The 16529-nt window shown below is 36.4% G+C and overlaps 1 protein-coding gene across 2 annotated transcripts in view; it reads left to right on the top strand.

The window, feature by feature from the left end:
• The window catches only part of NEDD4 (NEDD4 E3 ubiquitin protein ligase), a 105639-nt gene that overhangs the window by 47547 nt on the left and 41563 nt on the right, over positions 1-16529 (top strand). For both annotated transcript variants that reach the window (XM_081151863.1, XM_081151862.1), the window contains 2 exons: positions 15024-15074; positions 16437-16498. In XM_081151863.1, coding sequence (XP_081007989.1) covers positions 15024-15074; positions 16437-16498 — 113 coding nt within the window. The remainder of the gene's footprint in view (positions 1-15023; positions 15075-16436; positions 16499-16529) is intronic.

The following is a 16529-nucleotide window of genomic DNA, read 5'->3' as shown; positions in this document are numbered from 1 at the left end:
GCACACTGGAACGTTCATTACATAGTAGGAGTTTCCTTTAGCAGTTCTTGTCTGTATTAAAAACAATTTGCCCAAGTCTGCTTGGCATGTATTCAATCTAAGTGTGTTCAAGCAGTTCACTGCAGATATCAGAGAATGCGCAGCTAATTGAAACACTAAAACTAGACTGTTCTAGACAGTTTGCTAGTAGTGTTTACAGATGTATTGAATAAATACAAACTTTTATTCGTCTGAGAATATTTTGTTTTGTTTTGATATGGGTCCTACATTGCCTCTGGTTCCTGTAGGTCACTTTATTGTTATGGTTGTTTGTTTCCTGTTACCGCACAGTTGTCTCCAGGGGTCTGGGGGGGGCTTGCTGTCTGTCCATGCTTGAGAATGGGTCCCTAGGACGCAATCCGGAGGCTCTGTAATTGTGTGGGGCATTTCAGCCGGGAGGCTTCATTGCTGGGAGACCAGTAACTCAGCATCTGGAGGTCAGTTTGTTTCTCCAGAAAAGAAACTTCCCGTGATTACCCAGTTATGTTGTATAGCCATGGTTAATGATAAACCAGGGACAAAGGTGATTTCTTTCTATAGGTTCTGAAACTGAGTTAATTCAGGGTAGAACATGCCTTAAAAGCAACATTTACTCACCAAATTCTTAAGGCCTGATGATAATTTAAATAATTTACAGTAAGTGAGGGACCTGTTTTTCATACCTGTTATCTGAAATATATTGAATATATTCCAGAAATGAAGATACTCCTAGAAAGACTAAATGAAATATTCTTTATAATAGAATATATGGTTTCCTTAACATATTTCCCAACCTTTTACATTCTTGGCCACACATTTAAATGTGAGTGTGTGTGCCTGTCACTCTGAGGGAGAGAATAGACCTATTCAGAATGGGGTTGGAAGGAATAGGAGACCATAATGGCCCTCTGCTGGAGGGTAACATTGCATGCTCACTGTCACTAGAACTTAAAACATCAACTATGGTTTTTTAAACTGATGTGTGTTTTTAAACTCTTTTTAAATATTTATTTCCTTTTTTTCATCACCATTTATCCCCTCTCCGCCCTCTCCCACCTCCACCCCTCCCCCTCCCCCACCACAATGTTTTTAAACTCTTAACCCTATAAGTGTATCTGTAAAACTTTGAACCAGGTAACACATATTATATACCACATTTCAAACAACTCTCTGAGGTAGTGATTATCTCCATATTTGAAATAGGGGACAAGCTCAGAAAAGTTAAAATGATGTACTCAAGATCATAAATCTAGTAAATGTCATAGTTCAACCAAAACTCAGATCTATTATATATTCTAAAGCGCTTTTTCTACAGCATCACAAGCCAAGAGAACTTTCATTTTACCCCGCAGCAGGAAGAATCCACAAGATAAAGCTGCTTAGGGCAGGTTCTTCTAGTATAAATAGCATCAGAAAGAAAAAAAAGTAAGAGTTGTCCAGAGGAAAGTTTCCACCTGGACTCACTACCGTCTGATGATTAACTTTTACACTCTGTAGAACATAAAGTCCAATCAAGTCCTTTCTTATTGCCACTGTTGAGTGAAAGCTAAACTCAGGGATTATTATTTGGGCACATTATTACTAGAGAACCAGTTTATCTTTCAAATATTTTTTTCTATTCTTCTGACTTATGACCCAATATTTATAATTACTTTGTTGTTTCTGATTATTTTTATTGATCAAAGAATACATACTGTGTTTTTCTACCTCCTAAAACACTGTTTATTAATTTCATTCTTATGCTCTTTTTCTTCAATAACTATTGTAAACTACCTAAATCATTATAAACTACCTATTTTTTTTAAGTATTAAAGTTTTTTTTTTATTATGGAAAATTTCAAACACACACAAAAGTAGAAAGATTAATGTGCTGAGCCCCCTGTGTGCCCACAGTGAACCCCCAGTTTCAACAATTATCAACATTTTGGCAATCATGTCATTCATTTCTTCTTTTTTTTTTTCACTTTCGGTGATTTTTTTTCTCAAACGCACCCTTAAAAGGCTTAACTCAGCCTTTCCTTAGGTCTGATGAGCCAACCTTTTTTTTTTTTTAAAGAGGAGTCATGATTCTGAATACAGTAGCATGAAGAAATCAGTCAGCTCAGGGGACCTGTCTGAATCCCAGGGCAAGAACTAAAATAAAATCTTAAAACCCGAAAGTACTGTTTCACTAAAAAATTCTCTAGAACTCCATCTGTTTAGTATAATAACCTCATGTGGCTATTGAGATTTTAATTAATTTAAATGAAATCACATTTAAAATTCTGAACCTCATTTGCACTACCCACATTTTGAGCGCTCACATGTGATTAGTGGCTGCTGCACTGGACAGCGCAGATACAGGATATACCATTACTGCAGAAAGTTCTGCTGGATAGGGCTCCTCTAGAACATGACGTTTGAGTTGCAAAGCAGGGTACCCCTTTGACCATGCTCCAGTGTACGAGGAAGGCACCTAAAGCTGCAGTGCCTGGTAGCTGTGGTGGCTAAAGAAGGGGAGCCACATCCAATGGCCTTATTTTTCTCTACTGGTACGTCTTGCTTTTTAAGCAAGAAAATTTGGCTTTAAAGGGATCTTTTGAGTTCTTATTTTCTTAAACAACAGTAACCCACAACCCCCCCTTTTTTTCCTGTTTTCATTGATATATTATATTCTTGAATAAAAATTATGAGCCTCCAACCTTGGGAGAAATTTTAAAAACTGCTTATAGATCGGCGAAACTTATGTTTGACCATATAATCAGGTCATCAAATGGTAAGAATAATCATTGTATTTCTGAAAATTTTTTTAACTGAGAAAAGATTATTTCAAAAAGTAAAACTTGTTAAACATTTTATTTTACTGTTGTATAAGTAGTCTTGTACCAAGCTCTACCCTCCCTCCCCTAAAAAGAGCAAAGAAAGAAAAAAAGAAAGAAAAAAACCTACTTTGGGAATCATTTGATAATTAATTATTTTGTTTGTTGTTCAGAGGTACCGTTTGGCCAGTCCTTTCAGGTCTTCTCCCAATGAGATTATTTTACCAACAATAAATCCTTAAATGTATTTGCCAGTCACTGTGCACTATTTGTGCTTAATACTACTTATCAGTGATTAGGGAAAATACTATTGATACTCCAACAAGCAGATTTTGCTTTTAAAATGTCTTTTGTTGTGAAATACACAAAAGAGTAGGAGACATCAACCCAACTTTTGATGGGGCAGTCTAAGCAAGGAAGACAAAGAACCTCTATCATATAGCTTGAAATTAATTTAGGAATTAATTAAAATAGAAATATTGGAGAGTTGAAATGTTTGTAACTTTAAGGCTGCTCACCCACGAATCAAAGGAATTTGCAGGAGGATCACCCCATTAGTCTGTAGACTGAAAACTGATTTGTCAACAGCATTCTCCAGACCCACCAATTCTAGCTCCTTTTCATACACTGAAGAACATATTCAGTATGGAGTTTAGTGGTTTATAAACTTCAGATTCAGTTACCTTTAAAGTTGATTAAACTGGAACTTGGAGCAATGAATCTAGCAACTAACCTAACAATGAGCTAAATAGTGATTTCCTAATTATGTGCAATGTGTTGCTAGGCCCTGCACAATATGGCAAAACTTAGCAATTATTTTTAACCTTCCTTTTTAACATTGTTTAAACGTTCTTAAATTATATTTAAACCTTTAAATGAAGTAGTTTTATCTGAATCCTAGTCTACGTTGAGTTGTGGATTTCGCCTCTTGTGGATATATTTTTTCAAAGTTGTGTGTAGTATCACTAGGAGATCAGGGTTGTAATCTCATGAGGTTTGAATAATAGAGTTTCACACAAAACATTCTGTCAAGCTACCAACTCTGTGCAGATTCCAAGTATTGGATTTCATGTTCCAAGGATGGGAGAGTCGCTCATGGTCACTAGGGGGCAGAAAAAGTCAGGAACAGATGGGGAAGCCTGGGGAGAAGTGTAGGGAAAAGCTTGCTCCACTACTTCACAAAGAAAACAACCTCTTACAACTCAAGAAAATACAGTTCAGTCTTGGAGGCAGGAAAGCCAGTAAATGATCTAGGAACGTAGGCCATAGTCAAAGCAGTGAGAGACGTGGTCAGGGAATCAATAAACCAGTCTGAGCCCAAACATTACCAGGTTATCACGCTTGTGACAGTGAACTAAATTCAAGTCTGGGTTGAAGAAAGCAGTCAGATTGTAGGGAGTGGAGCAGGTCATTTAACCCTTTCCACTATTTCTCTAATTTAACATACTGACCCTCTTGGAATGGGAAAGTGGTACTTTCAGTCACAAGGGAAATCTGATAACTACCTCCTTTTGATTTTGTAGCATTTCCTGTCATAATTCTGAGTTGGTTTTATCATGTTAGAACTATTACTATTCTCTTCCTGGTAAGTTCTCTTCATGCCATAAAGTACTTCCTCAGGTCTACATATCTAGTTTCTACAAAGGATGGATTGATATAAAGATGACATAATTTTCTAATAAGTCAGGCCACTTCAATTTTTTTAAATAATTAATAATTTAGAATTTACCTCTAGATATTAAATACCCATAAAGGCAGGGCAGATTGCAATGGATATAACAAAGAATAAAAGTTTTCCCTAACTCTTCTATGTACATCTATAGAATTCTGTATTTTTCCTTCAGTTTTTGCACCACTTTAATTATAGGTGTGTGCTTGTCAAGCATGCAGGACTGTGCGCTCCATGATATCAGGAACATTCTCCCACACTTAGCATGGAGCCTGGCTATAGGAGCCAGTCACCAATATTGGTTGACCTCACAGAATTTATAGTCTCACTGGAGTAGAAGGGCACTATAACACAGATGTTAAAAGACACAAGGTGAAGTAGAATTTCGGAGGAGAAAATTAGCAACTTAGTCTCATCAAGAAAATTTTCATTAAAATGACATTTAGCTGAGCCTCATAAGTACACAGGCAGAGAGAGATCAAGAAACTTTCCAGAAAGCAGAAGTGAGTTTGGGAGCAAAGACAGAGTATTCTACTGGGAAGGCTTATATGAATAGATAAGACTGCAAGGTAGATTGGAAAAACAAATATGAAGGGCCTAGCATCCCATGCTAAGGAATTTATAGTTTTCCCTTTGGACCAATATTTTTGAAAAGTGTTCTCACTGGTCTGTAAGATACCTCATATAAAACCCATCCCATTGAAAAATAAGTTTGTATGATGCTATATTTCTTGGAATGTCACAGTGCAAACTAGTAAAGTTAAGTTCCTGAAGTCCTACAGGAGTAAACTTTTGAACTTCCTTTAACCAACTGTTTCTGAAATATGTGACCGCCTTTGAACTCTTTAGTATCTAGTAAATCTATTATTCCTTAGAGCGCACTTGGGAAATGATGTTTGTGCAATAGCCAGTCTTCAAAGGTTTTGAAAAGAGGATGGCCTTAATTAGAAAATATGTTTATGTTTTCACAACTTAAGCTAGAAAGAAATGCAAATACATAGATACCTGACTCATTTTGCTTCTTCTAGAGGGATTCTGATAGGTGTTATCTTTGTTCTAATTTACATTGTGCGTTATCTTAAAATGACCAGGTTCATTTGGAAGTAGGCAGGCTAAAAATAGATAAATTTAGATGCCCAGCTATGCATATTCAGCTATTATCCATCTTTGCTTACTCTTCCTAGTTTTCTCCAAGGATTAAGTAGAGTTGTGGTTCTCAAGGTGTGACTACTGGATCAGATGCGTGAGTATTACCTGAGAACTTGTAAGAACTGAATGTTCTCAAGCCCCATCGCAGACCTACTGAATTAGAAATTCTGGGGATGAGGCCCCATGATCTAGAAAGCCTTCCAAATGATTCTGACGCACACTGAAGTTGGAAAACCACTTGAGATGGCTACCTAAATCTTTTTATACTCTAGCTTAGGTTGAAGACAGAAGTTTCTAGACACTTCCTCAGCTGCCACAGCTTCTGTTTACCTATTTTTAAATGATTATTTTAGTTCGTCTTCAACTTGGCTATAACTTACATATCTGAGATTTTACACAGCTTTTTGGTTTCTTAGAATTAAAGTCACTATATCTTTCTCAACAGTGACAGCCATCAGCTAAATTTGTTTCTCATTTAGATTATGGATATAATTCTCCAGAGAATATTAGCTTCTGTAGCTTCAAAGTTTACCTTTTCTTTCCCTGGTAGCGTGGCAGACATTCCTCGAAAAAAAAACAACCCACAAAAATAGTACCATAACAGTGGCACTCAGAAGAGTGGACTCTCTGTGTCTGTTTCTTTTCTTTCTTTCTTTTTTTTTGACAGAAAAAGGCATGAATTTTTATTTATTTATTTATTTTAAAAAATCAATTTATTTTTAATGTTTCTTTATCTTTATTGTTGAGACTATTACAGATGTCCCCTTTTTAACCCCACTGATCCCCTCCACCCCACCCCCACCCCACCCCCAGACCTTCCCCAGGCCAATGTCTGTGTCCGTGGGTTATGCATATAAACATACAAGTTCTTTGATTAATCTCTCCCCACCCACAGCCCCCTCCCTGCCTTCCCTCTGAGATCCCTCAGTCTGTTCCCTGCTTCTATGTCTCTGGATCCACTTTGTTCACCAGTTTATCTTATGTATTACATTCCACATATAAGTGAGATCCTGTGGTGCTTGTCTTTCTCTGACTGGCTTATTTCACTTAGTGTAATACTTTCTAGTTCCCTCCATGCTGTGCCAAAGGCTAAAAGGTCCTTCCTCTTTACAGCTGCATAGTATTCCATGGTGTAAATGTGCCACAGCAAATGTGCCACAGTATCTGTTTATTTTCAATCAACAATGAATATTTTTCTCTCTGAGGGGAAGAGCCTTGTCCCTTTTATCAGTTATCTAGCTGTGGGTATTTCCTGGTTAAATTAGAACTTTATATATTAGTCTTCTTTTTATTTTCCTTTGTTTAGAAATACACATTTGAGCCCGGCCGGGCATGGCTCAGTGGTTAAGCATCGACCTAGGATCCACACGATCAGGGTTCGATTCCCGGTCAGGGCACATGCCCGGGTTACGGGCTGCAGCGGATCAATGACTGTCTCATCATTGATGTTTCTATCTCTCTCCCCCCCTCTCCTTTCCTCTCTCTGAAATCAATAAAGGTATATTTAAAAAAAAAGGAAAAAAAAAAAGAAATACACATTTGAAACAATGGGAAAACTTGATGAGCCCCTCCCCTTCTTGGAGTGGGGTGAGAAAAGTTGTAATAAGTCCAAAACTTTTTCCTCACCTATGCAGTCTTCTATCTGAGGGGCATTCAGTACAAGTTGCCTCTAAAAGTATGTTGGATATATTACATTTTAATTTAGAAACTAATTCTAAAATCCAATTCACGTCTGATACAACACAGCCCAATTCCGATTACCCATCACTCGCTTCAGATTCCCTCTCTTCTGTAGCATATTAAAATCATGACTTACATTTGAAAATCCTCACGGTAAATTATAAACTTAACTTTAAGGCACGTAGAGACAGAGAAACTTGCCAGGGTAGATCATCAGTTTCCACAGATTTGTGATGATTGTAAAGTGGACACCTCCAGAGAAACTGGAATTCAGAGGAGAAGGCAAACTGAAACTGATTTAGACAGAGGTTTCTCCGGCTCCCTCCCACCCCCGTCCGCTGGTAAAACACCCCTTAAAGAACGTGAAGGCTGCTGAGGACTGGGGGATGCATGTGCCCAACTTTTCAAGCAGGGTGAACTATTGTCAGAGAACAAGTACAATTTGTGTCTTATGGTTAAATCCACCAGACAGGCCGGCTGGCTGAGCAAGTCACAAGGTGGGGACGTTCAATGTTTGTTTTAAGCAAAGACATCCGGTTTCCATAGCACTGTGATTTTATAGCATAGATCAGATTATACTGTTTATTTAGCTAACACCATTTCCCCCTCAACCTACTGAAAAGATTGAATCAATAAATTTTGAACTTCTTAAAAAAATGTTTAAAATAAGCAGGTCATAGCATAGAGTGAGTCTGTATGTGAGTGGGAAGGTAGAAGTTATGCCAATGAAATTTTACTTAATAAGATTTGTATACATTAGAAAAAAAGCTAAATTTAGAGTCGTTTTCACAAATCTTTTATTTATAGCGTCTGGGACGTAGTATAAAACCATGTAGTATGGATTTTAAAAGGATGTTCATTAAAAATAATAGTTTTATAAAATTTTAGAAGGAGAAAATATGTGGTTCCTTATTTTTTAAAATGCTATAAATGGGTCCATTCATATACGTTCTGCTTATTTTTCTCAGAGATTAATTCACATGTGCTAATATCCTCTGTCAAAATATTGACTTTTCATGTGTTCAAATCAAGAAAACATTTAACCTCTTAACTCGTAAATAGTTTAAATTCTACTTTACCCAAACAGGTTTTCAGGTCATTTTACTTTTATTATCTCAGCTTCATAGCTTTTAACTCTACTTAGTCTTTTAAGGTCTCTGAAATATCTCTTGACTTAATTTAAATAATATGATTAACAATGACTGGAACATATTTATAGCTATGCATTTATTTAGTTTCTTTTTTTTACTGCTTACCCCAGTTCATTTCTTTAGAATTAGTGATCTATATAGAAGAACCATGACAGAGAATTTGAATACACTTGTGTGAAGACAGTAATTACTGACATTAAGATATTAATTCAAATGAATATATATATTTTTTTAATCCTCACCCGAGGACACTTTTTCTGTTGATTTTTTTTTTTTTTTTTAGGGAGACTGGAAGGGAGGGAGGAGAAGGAGAGAGAGGCAGACAGGCAGACAGACATCGATTTGGTGGCCTCCCACACAGGCCCTGACCGGGGCTGGGGATCAAACGGGCAACTGAGGTACATGCCCATGACTGGGAATCGAACCCATGACCCTTCAGTCAGAGGGTTGATGCTCTAACCACTGAGCAAAACCAGCCAGGGCCAAATGCAAATTTCTTGATCTTGAATCTTTGAGCTAAATTTTATCTTTGAAAACTTGTATCTGTTTTTGGGCTTACTCATGACACTGTTTTTCTCTGTAAGGCCCAATGAGCCATTGAGATCTGCTTCCATTTCAGATTAGTTCACTGTAGTCTTTATTATTACACAAAATGAAAATTACCTTGGGTATATATGCAAAATGATAGATGCAAGTTCATTCACTGAAGCATTGTTTGTAATGGCAAAAGATCAGAAAGAGCCTAAATGTCTATCGACAGGGAGGGAACTAGTTAAATAAATGTTGGTTTTCCGTACAGCATCATGCTATTCAACCGTCCAAGAGGTAAAGCATCTCTTTGTGGACTGATATGAGACAGGGTCTTAGAGATATTGTTGAAGGGGAAAAAAGTAAGATGCATAACAGTATGTCAAGGAAATATCTGAAGGGAAATCCAAACTCAAAAAAATGACTATTCTTGCCTTTTGGAAGGACAGCGGGCGAGTTAGGTAGCTGGAGGCCAGAAACCCTTTTTCTTCCCTTTCAGTTTTGTACCCAGTAGAGCCTATCTAATAAAATTACTTTTTAAAAGATCATCCTAATTAGAAAAGCGCTGATAGGTGAGTCTGAAAACGGAAGCTATGCTATATTTAACGTTCATGAATAAAGTGCATTTTTACTGATTAAAAAGCATGATTAAAATGAAAAGTTGGACATTACAACAGAAAACTTGAGCAGCGGTGTTTGGCTCTTGTTACGAGGAAGTGACTCTTCTTTAATATTTTGCTTTATACTGTAGATCTATCCTGGGAAATTATTCGTAGCTCAGATTCAATGGAAACTCTTGGTAAAGCCAAGTATTCTTCAAAGCTATGACACTTATCTGTTCTTAAAATTCTGATTTTTTGTAATATTGGGTTCTCTTAAAGCAGAACATCCAGTCACTATTCAGCCTTATCAAAATTAATAACAGTCTGTCCTCCTAAACTTAGAGCCATCTGTAGCTCTAATTGAAGTTTTGCACAAATGGCAATTTGGACTTTTTTTGTATTCTAGAAGTTGTTTTAAGAAACTGAAATTTGTATCTTTAAAATATTAGAAAAAGTATTATTTACTGACTAAACTGTGCCACTACAGTTTAAAATCACTTGCTGTTCTGAATACTTTTTTAGATTTTTCAAGCATTCTTAAATTAATTTTACCAAATGCAAATTTGCTTTATGAAGTAAATGGCATGCAGTTCAACTATAGGAAATAACTCTTGCAAAGAAATGCTTGATATTCAGAATTTGGAACAATTGGTTGGCTGGGAAACATTAATGAACATCACAGACTGACTTGCTTTCACAGGAATGAATTTAAAACTACGACTGTTTCTTTGTAAATGGAAAAAGAACTTCTAAATGTCCGTATTTATAGCAACCATATGTCCCAGACTTTCCAGGGCAGTTCCTCATTTTATATTCTCCATCTCCTCAGACCAGGCGTATTGATTTTTAGTTTGGAAAACCTGTGCATTCTTCTAATAGAAATATAGTTCTTTGGAATCATTTCATTTTAAGTAGAAGTTAAGAAACTCACTTCAGATCACTTGTCTCAAAGAAGGAAGGCGGAAAGAAGATGTGTGGCAAGAAATTTTTTAAACATGTTTATATACCAGAGTTACTTGAGACACGGACATTTTTATTATATGCGATTCGTGTTCTGTGGTTTTGTTCCCAGAATGTGATAAAAGAACCAGGAGTATTGAGCAACACAGTACGTGGGACGAAATGTTTTCTTTCTGTCCCGCAGTGACCAGGCACCGCCTCTGCAGTGAAGACTGAGTGTCTAGGGAAAATTTATAAATTGAGTTTTTAAAAGTAAGGAGCCCAATGAACACATGGAAAGATATTCAATGTCATTGGTCATTGTGGAAATGCAGACGAAGCCACAATGAGATGTCACTTCACATCCACTAGGAGGGCTATTACCAAAAAGGTAGATAGGAATCAGTGTTGGCAAAGAGAAGTCGACGCTCTTGCAGTGTGGCGCAGCGCTGTGGAAGGTCTGGTAGTTCCTTGAAAGAGATACCGTATGACCCCGAATTCCACTCCTATGTATGTACCCACGAGAAATGAAAACATATGTTAGCACAAAAACTTGTACTAGAATGTTCATAGCATTATTTATAATAGCAAAAAAATGGAAACGTCAGTGTCAATCAGCTGATAAATGGATAGATAAATGCATGTATATCCATACAATATAATATTCAGCAATAAAAAAAGGCATGAAGTACTGATATTTGCTATAGCACGAGTGAACCTTGAAAACATTATGGTACGTAAGAGAAATCAGGCATAAAAGGCTACATATTATATGATTCCATTTATATAAAATGCCCAAAATAAGCAAACCCATAGAGATAGAAAGTAAATTGGTGGTTGCCCAGGCCTGAGAAAAGAGAGAGGACGTGGGTGTCGTTTTTCTTTTCGGGGTGATGAAAGTGTTCTAAAAGTGTACACTTTAAGTGGGTGAATTGTATAGGATGTGAATTATATGTCAATAAAGCTGTTATTTTAGAAAGGTGGAGAGGGAGTCTTTTGTTCACTGGTTGAGACAATGTGTTTCCTACCTTCTTTACCAGTGGTTCTCAGCCAGGGACAGTCTTGTCACCCAGGGGCAAATGCCAGGAGATATTTTTCGTTGTCACAACTGGGGGAGGAGTGGTACTGGCATCTAGTGGGTAGAGTCTAGGGATGTCGTTAAACGTCCTTCAATGCATGGAACAGCTCCCCCCACACACAAAAAAGTGTTATCTGGCTAAAATTGTCAGTAGTGCCCAAGTTGAGAAACCTCATTTCATATCTGTGTTGCTCAAGTGATCATTTATCACAGCTATGTTTTTGAAGCACTGTAAGGTTATGTATCATCAAACAGAGATATTCATTATATTCAGCTTACTACGGGCAAGGCTATTCAATAGACTTCACTCAAAAGTAAGTGTTTTATTTTTTTAATCTGGTTAAACCTAAACCTAAGTTAGATAATTCAACTAACCAAAATATTTTATTCCTCAGTCATCCTGGTTGAGATTTTACTATATTCTGTTACATTTTACTTTCTTACTTAAAGCTTCTTAAAGATCAAATTTATGAATTATAACATCTACTTGTAATAAATACAGGAATAAAAAAACATGCCACAGCACAGCTTTGAAGGTATAATTAAAAGCTAACTTCTCCATTGCAAAAATTATTATCAACTCTTGTTCTGGAATGGGAATATGGCCCTAAACTAAGCTAGTCTGTTAGGCTTCAATCTCCAGCCATGCTCCTGTTATTGTTTGTACCTGTTTGAAATGTCCACAGACGGGCCCAGAGGAAAGGGAGCAGCGAGTTCATTATAGAAGCCATCATTTCAGGCATAACAGCTAACATTTATCGAATGCTTACTGTATGCTGGGTATTATGCAAAGCACACACACACACACACACACACACACATATATATGTATGTATGTATATTATCTCATTTAATTCTAACAAAACCTATTAGGTAGGTATGCTTATTCCTCTTCTTCTAGAAGCACCCCCCTTGTTGTTCTGCAGATCTTACACTGCTGTTATTCTGAGAGTTCCCTTCCCCATCACTCTGGGCATACTTTGCTTCTTTCCTGTCTTGAGTCCCCTTCACTGCCCTTACCATGGTGAACTCGCTCATTTTGGTGAAGTATATCCTCCATTACATTCCTGAGAACACCAGTGTCTGCAAATGTCTTTATTCTACCTTTATCATTGAAAACGATAATATGTCTGGGTATAGAATTCTATGTAGGAAATACTTTTTGCTCATAATTTTGGAGGCATTATGTCTCTTGTCATTCAGTTTTGGGTATGATATATTTTGTGTCTCTCTGAACTTTTAGAATTGCTTTATCTCTAGTGCTCTGAAATGTCACAATGATGTGCCTTGCTGTGGGTCTTTTTTTCATGGAATTTGCCTAATACTCAGTGGGGTCTTTCACTCTCAAAATTCATTTTCTTGAGTTCAAGGAAAGCTTCTTAAAATGGTTATTTGATCATTTCCTCCCTTTCCTGTTTTCTTTTCCTGGAATGCCTATTATTTGAATGTTAACTTTTTAAATCCTATAGTTTTCTTATTTGGGAAGTTCTCATTTTGAAATTATGTTTTTAGTTCTAATTTCTGAGAAATTTTTTAACTTTATCTTCCAACTCTATCTTAAACTTTTAATTGAAGTTGTATTTTTAATTTCTTGATTTCTGCTTGTTTTAGAGCCTCATAGTCAGGTTGGCAGACGTTTCATCTCTTATTTCTGAGGATGTTAATACAGTTTTTCTAGAGTATTTATTCTACAGTCTAACTTGGTTCTTACTCATTTGACTCCCTTCTTTCTGTTTGCCTTTTGGATTAGGTGTCTGTTTTTCAAGTTACAGACTTTTCTCAAATATTTAGTCTTCCTTAACTGTTCATAATGTGTAAGATTTCAGTGTCTATTTCCTCCTGATATGATGTACTAAGAAAAGCCCAAACACCACTTATATAGTATTCTTGCCCCCAAAATGTATACCCTACATTCAACCATGAAGAAACAGACAAACCCAAATTCAGAGACATTCTGTAATTAGCCAGTACTCTTCAAAAATGTCAAGACTGTGAAAGACAAAGGAAGACTGAGGTACTTTCTAGGTTAAAAGAAACTAAGCATAACAATTTAATGCAATGTGTGATCCTGAATTGGACCCTGGATCAAAATTATTGGGGCATTTAGCAAAATTAGAGCGAGGTCTGTAGGTTGAATAATAGTATTCCTGATTTTGATCATTGTGGTATGGTTATGTAAGATGTTAACATTTGAGGAAGATGACTGTTTTTTTTCTTCAAGTACTTTCCTGCCCTATTCCCCCCTCTCTCTTGACTGCTTGATATTTTTTTGCAAATGATTTTTTTCATATTAATTATTAATTATTCATATTTCCTATTTATTATATTTCCTTTGATACTGGATCATAGTCTTTGTATGTTTAGTGATTTTTTTATTGTATACTGGACAGTGTGTGTGGTACATGACAGAAAACATGAATTTTGTTATCTTTCCCTGAAGGGATCTTTGTTCTAGCAATTTTTTAACAGAACTCCAAATGCTATCTCTCATCAGATAAACATAAACTGATGTCTGTGCTCAGTCCTTTCAAGCCTTCCAGCTGTTACCTTTCACATATGCAGTTCAAGAATCAGCGAGGGCCTAACCCGCGTGGCTCAGCGGTTGAGCGTCGACCCATGGACCTGGAGATCATGGTTCAGTTCCTGGTCAGGGCACATGCCCGGGTTACCAGTTCAATCCTAGTAGGGGGCGTGCAGGAGGCAGCTGATCAATGACAACTCTCTCGTCATTGATGTTTGTCTCTCTCTCCCCCTCTCCCTTCCTCTCTTTGAAATCAATATATAGAGATTTGGAGGGACTCTTGTGGCTTCTTCGTTTCAGGGATTGTCCCCTTCAATTTCCAGTTATGCTGCTAAACTCAAACTAGGTCTTCTAACTCCTCAAGTAAGATTTCAGGTTCCTGCTTAACTTCTAATCACCTCACCGTATGAACTGTGGAGTACTACCAGGTGAAAAGCCATTTAAATATGAATCCTACCCAGTATAGTTCTTTCTTTCAAAATTGACTCCCCTCCAGTTTCTGCCTGTTTTAGGTGTATGGTGCTTTCAAATAAAGGGTGTGTCCCTCAAAAATGTGTATACATTATAACAGCTGATTTCTGTTACATTTTGAAAATGAAGTGTATTTTAATAATTATTCAGAGTATGTATACTCTTTTTGGACACCCTATAGTTATTTTTATGTATTTCAGACTGTGTAATTATTATCTGCAAAAGGATCAATCTAATATACTCTATTCTTCCATTACCAGAAGTTATACCATATTACTTTTTATTTCCTATTGATACTGTATAGGATTGAAGAAATAAAAACCTTCTACTTTTTTTTGTGAATCATGGCAGTAGCTCTTCAAAGTTTTCTAAATGATTGTGCATGTTACTAACCTTATTTTTTCTTTTTTCTCTTATAGACAAGAGATGATTTCCTAGGTCAAGTGGATGTTCCTCTTTACCCATTACCAGTTAGTATAAATGTTCATGATTTTACTTTTTATGTTTATTATTTTTATTTAAATTTAATTTAATATTTTAAATATACAATGTAATTAATATAAACACTTGATTTCTAAAATACATACTACTATCATTTCTTCAATATATTATTTTCTGATACCATCTCAATTTTCTGTTTTAATCTTATCTTCAAGATTTCCTTACATGAGCCCCAGTAAGAAATGGAGCCATTGAAGTTTGTTGACATGAAAACATGGTTTGAGGAAGATCAGTTTGGAAATAGTCTACTAAATAACTAGAATGGGGAGATAGGTTATAACAACATAAGCATGAAACTGAACCTGGGCGAGGTATATAGTAATGGAGGAAAACAGACAGATTCAGGAAACATTTTATAATAAAACTATATTGGATGAAGTTTCTGACAGGGAGAGTTAAAAAATAAGCAAAAAGTACAGATAACACAGGTTGCACTTAGGAGGTAAGTAGAAAAGTTAGGTGGAAAAGCCCTTTTGTTTTGAAATATGATAGATACATTTATTTTTTGCCATATTGAATTTCAATAGAAAGCAGTCAAAATGAAAACTTAAAGCATGCAGCTGATAGAGATATGAAAATAAATTGTGTAGGGCACAAGGACTGAAGGATTGAAAGTTACCACTGTCAAGGTAACTGCAGAATCGCTGAGAATGATTGGCTGTCCAAATAAGAGGGAAGAAAGCATTGAAGGCCAAACATTGAACCTGAGACAGCGTGGGTCTGTCAGAGGAGAAAGAGAAGACAAGGAGAGACAGGAAAAGAACCAATGTCCCGAGAATTCAAGACTTTCATGACTGAATGGGTAGTTAATGAAAATAATGCAACGGGAAGTAAAGGGTAATTAGAACAAAAGGCTGCTGAACTTGATAAGAAAGAGAAGTGATACTTCTTTATGGTATCAGTCTTTTGAGATCTTTATTGGCTGTTCAGGGTCTTCAGAGATTACAAGCTTTTAATAATATCTTGAATTCAGTCTTACTTCCCATGCTGTTTACTTTTTCATTCTCCTAGAATTGTCTCTTTGCTCTAACCATGCCAACTTTCTGACATGGCATATTCCACTAACCACTCTACTGTTTTTTCTCTTCCTACCCTATTTTTGGCTCCACAACACACCTGCTCAGCTGGGTTTAGACTGAGTTGTGATGCGGGTTGCAATTCCTAGGGTGTAGGAAAGTGAAAGCACTGTTGATTGTAACCATCTAATCCGAAGCTACTTTTTTCTCAGTTTTAACTTCAATTATGCCTTACATCATAGTTCGTGAATATTCTTGAAAAGTACATATTTTGGTGTTATAGATATATCTTGAAAACCCACTGTTTTATTCTAGACAGAAAATCCAAGAATGGAGAGACCATATACATTTAAGGATTTTGTTCTTCACCCAAGAAGGTCAGTAAATATAAAATAATAACATATTAAG

The sequence above is a fragment of the Miniopterus schreibersii genome (assembly GCF_964146895.1).
Source record: "Miniopterus schreibersii genome assembly, chromosome: 1".
Lineage (NCBI taxonomy): Eukaryota > Metazoa > Chordata > Mammalia > Chiroptera > Miniopteridae > Miniopterus > Miniopterus schreibersii.
The sequence above is the reverse complement of the archived record's forward strand: the minus strand, read 5'-3'. Positions and strand labels throughout refer to the sequence as shown.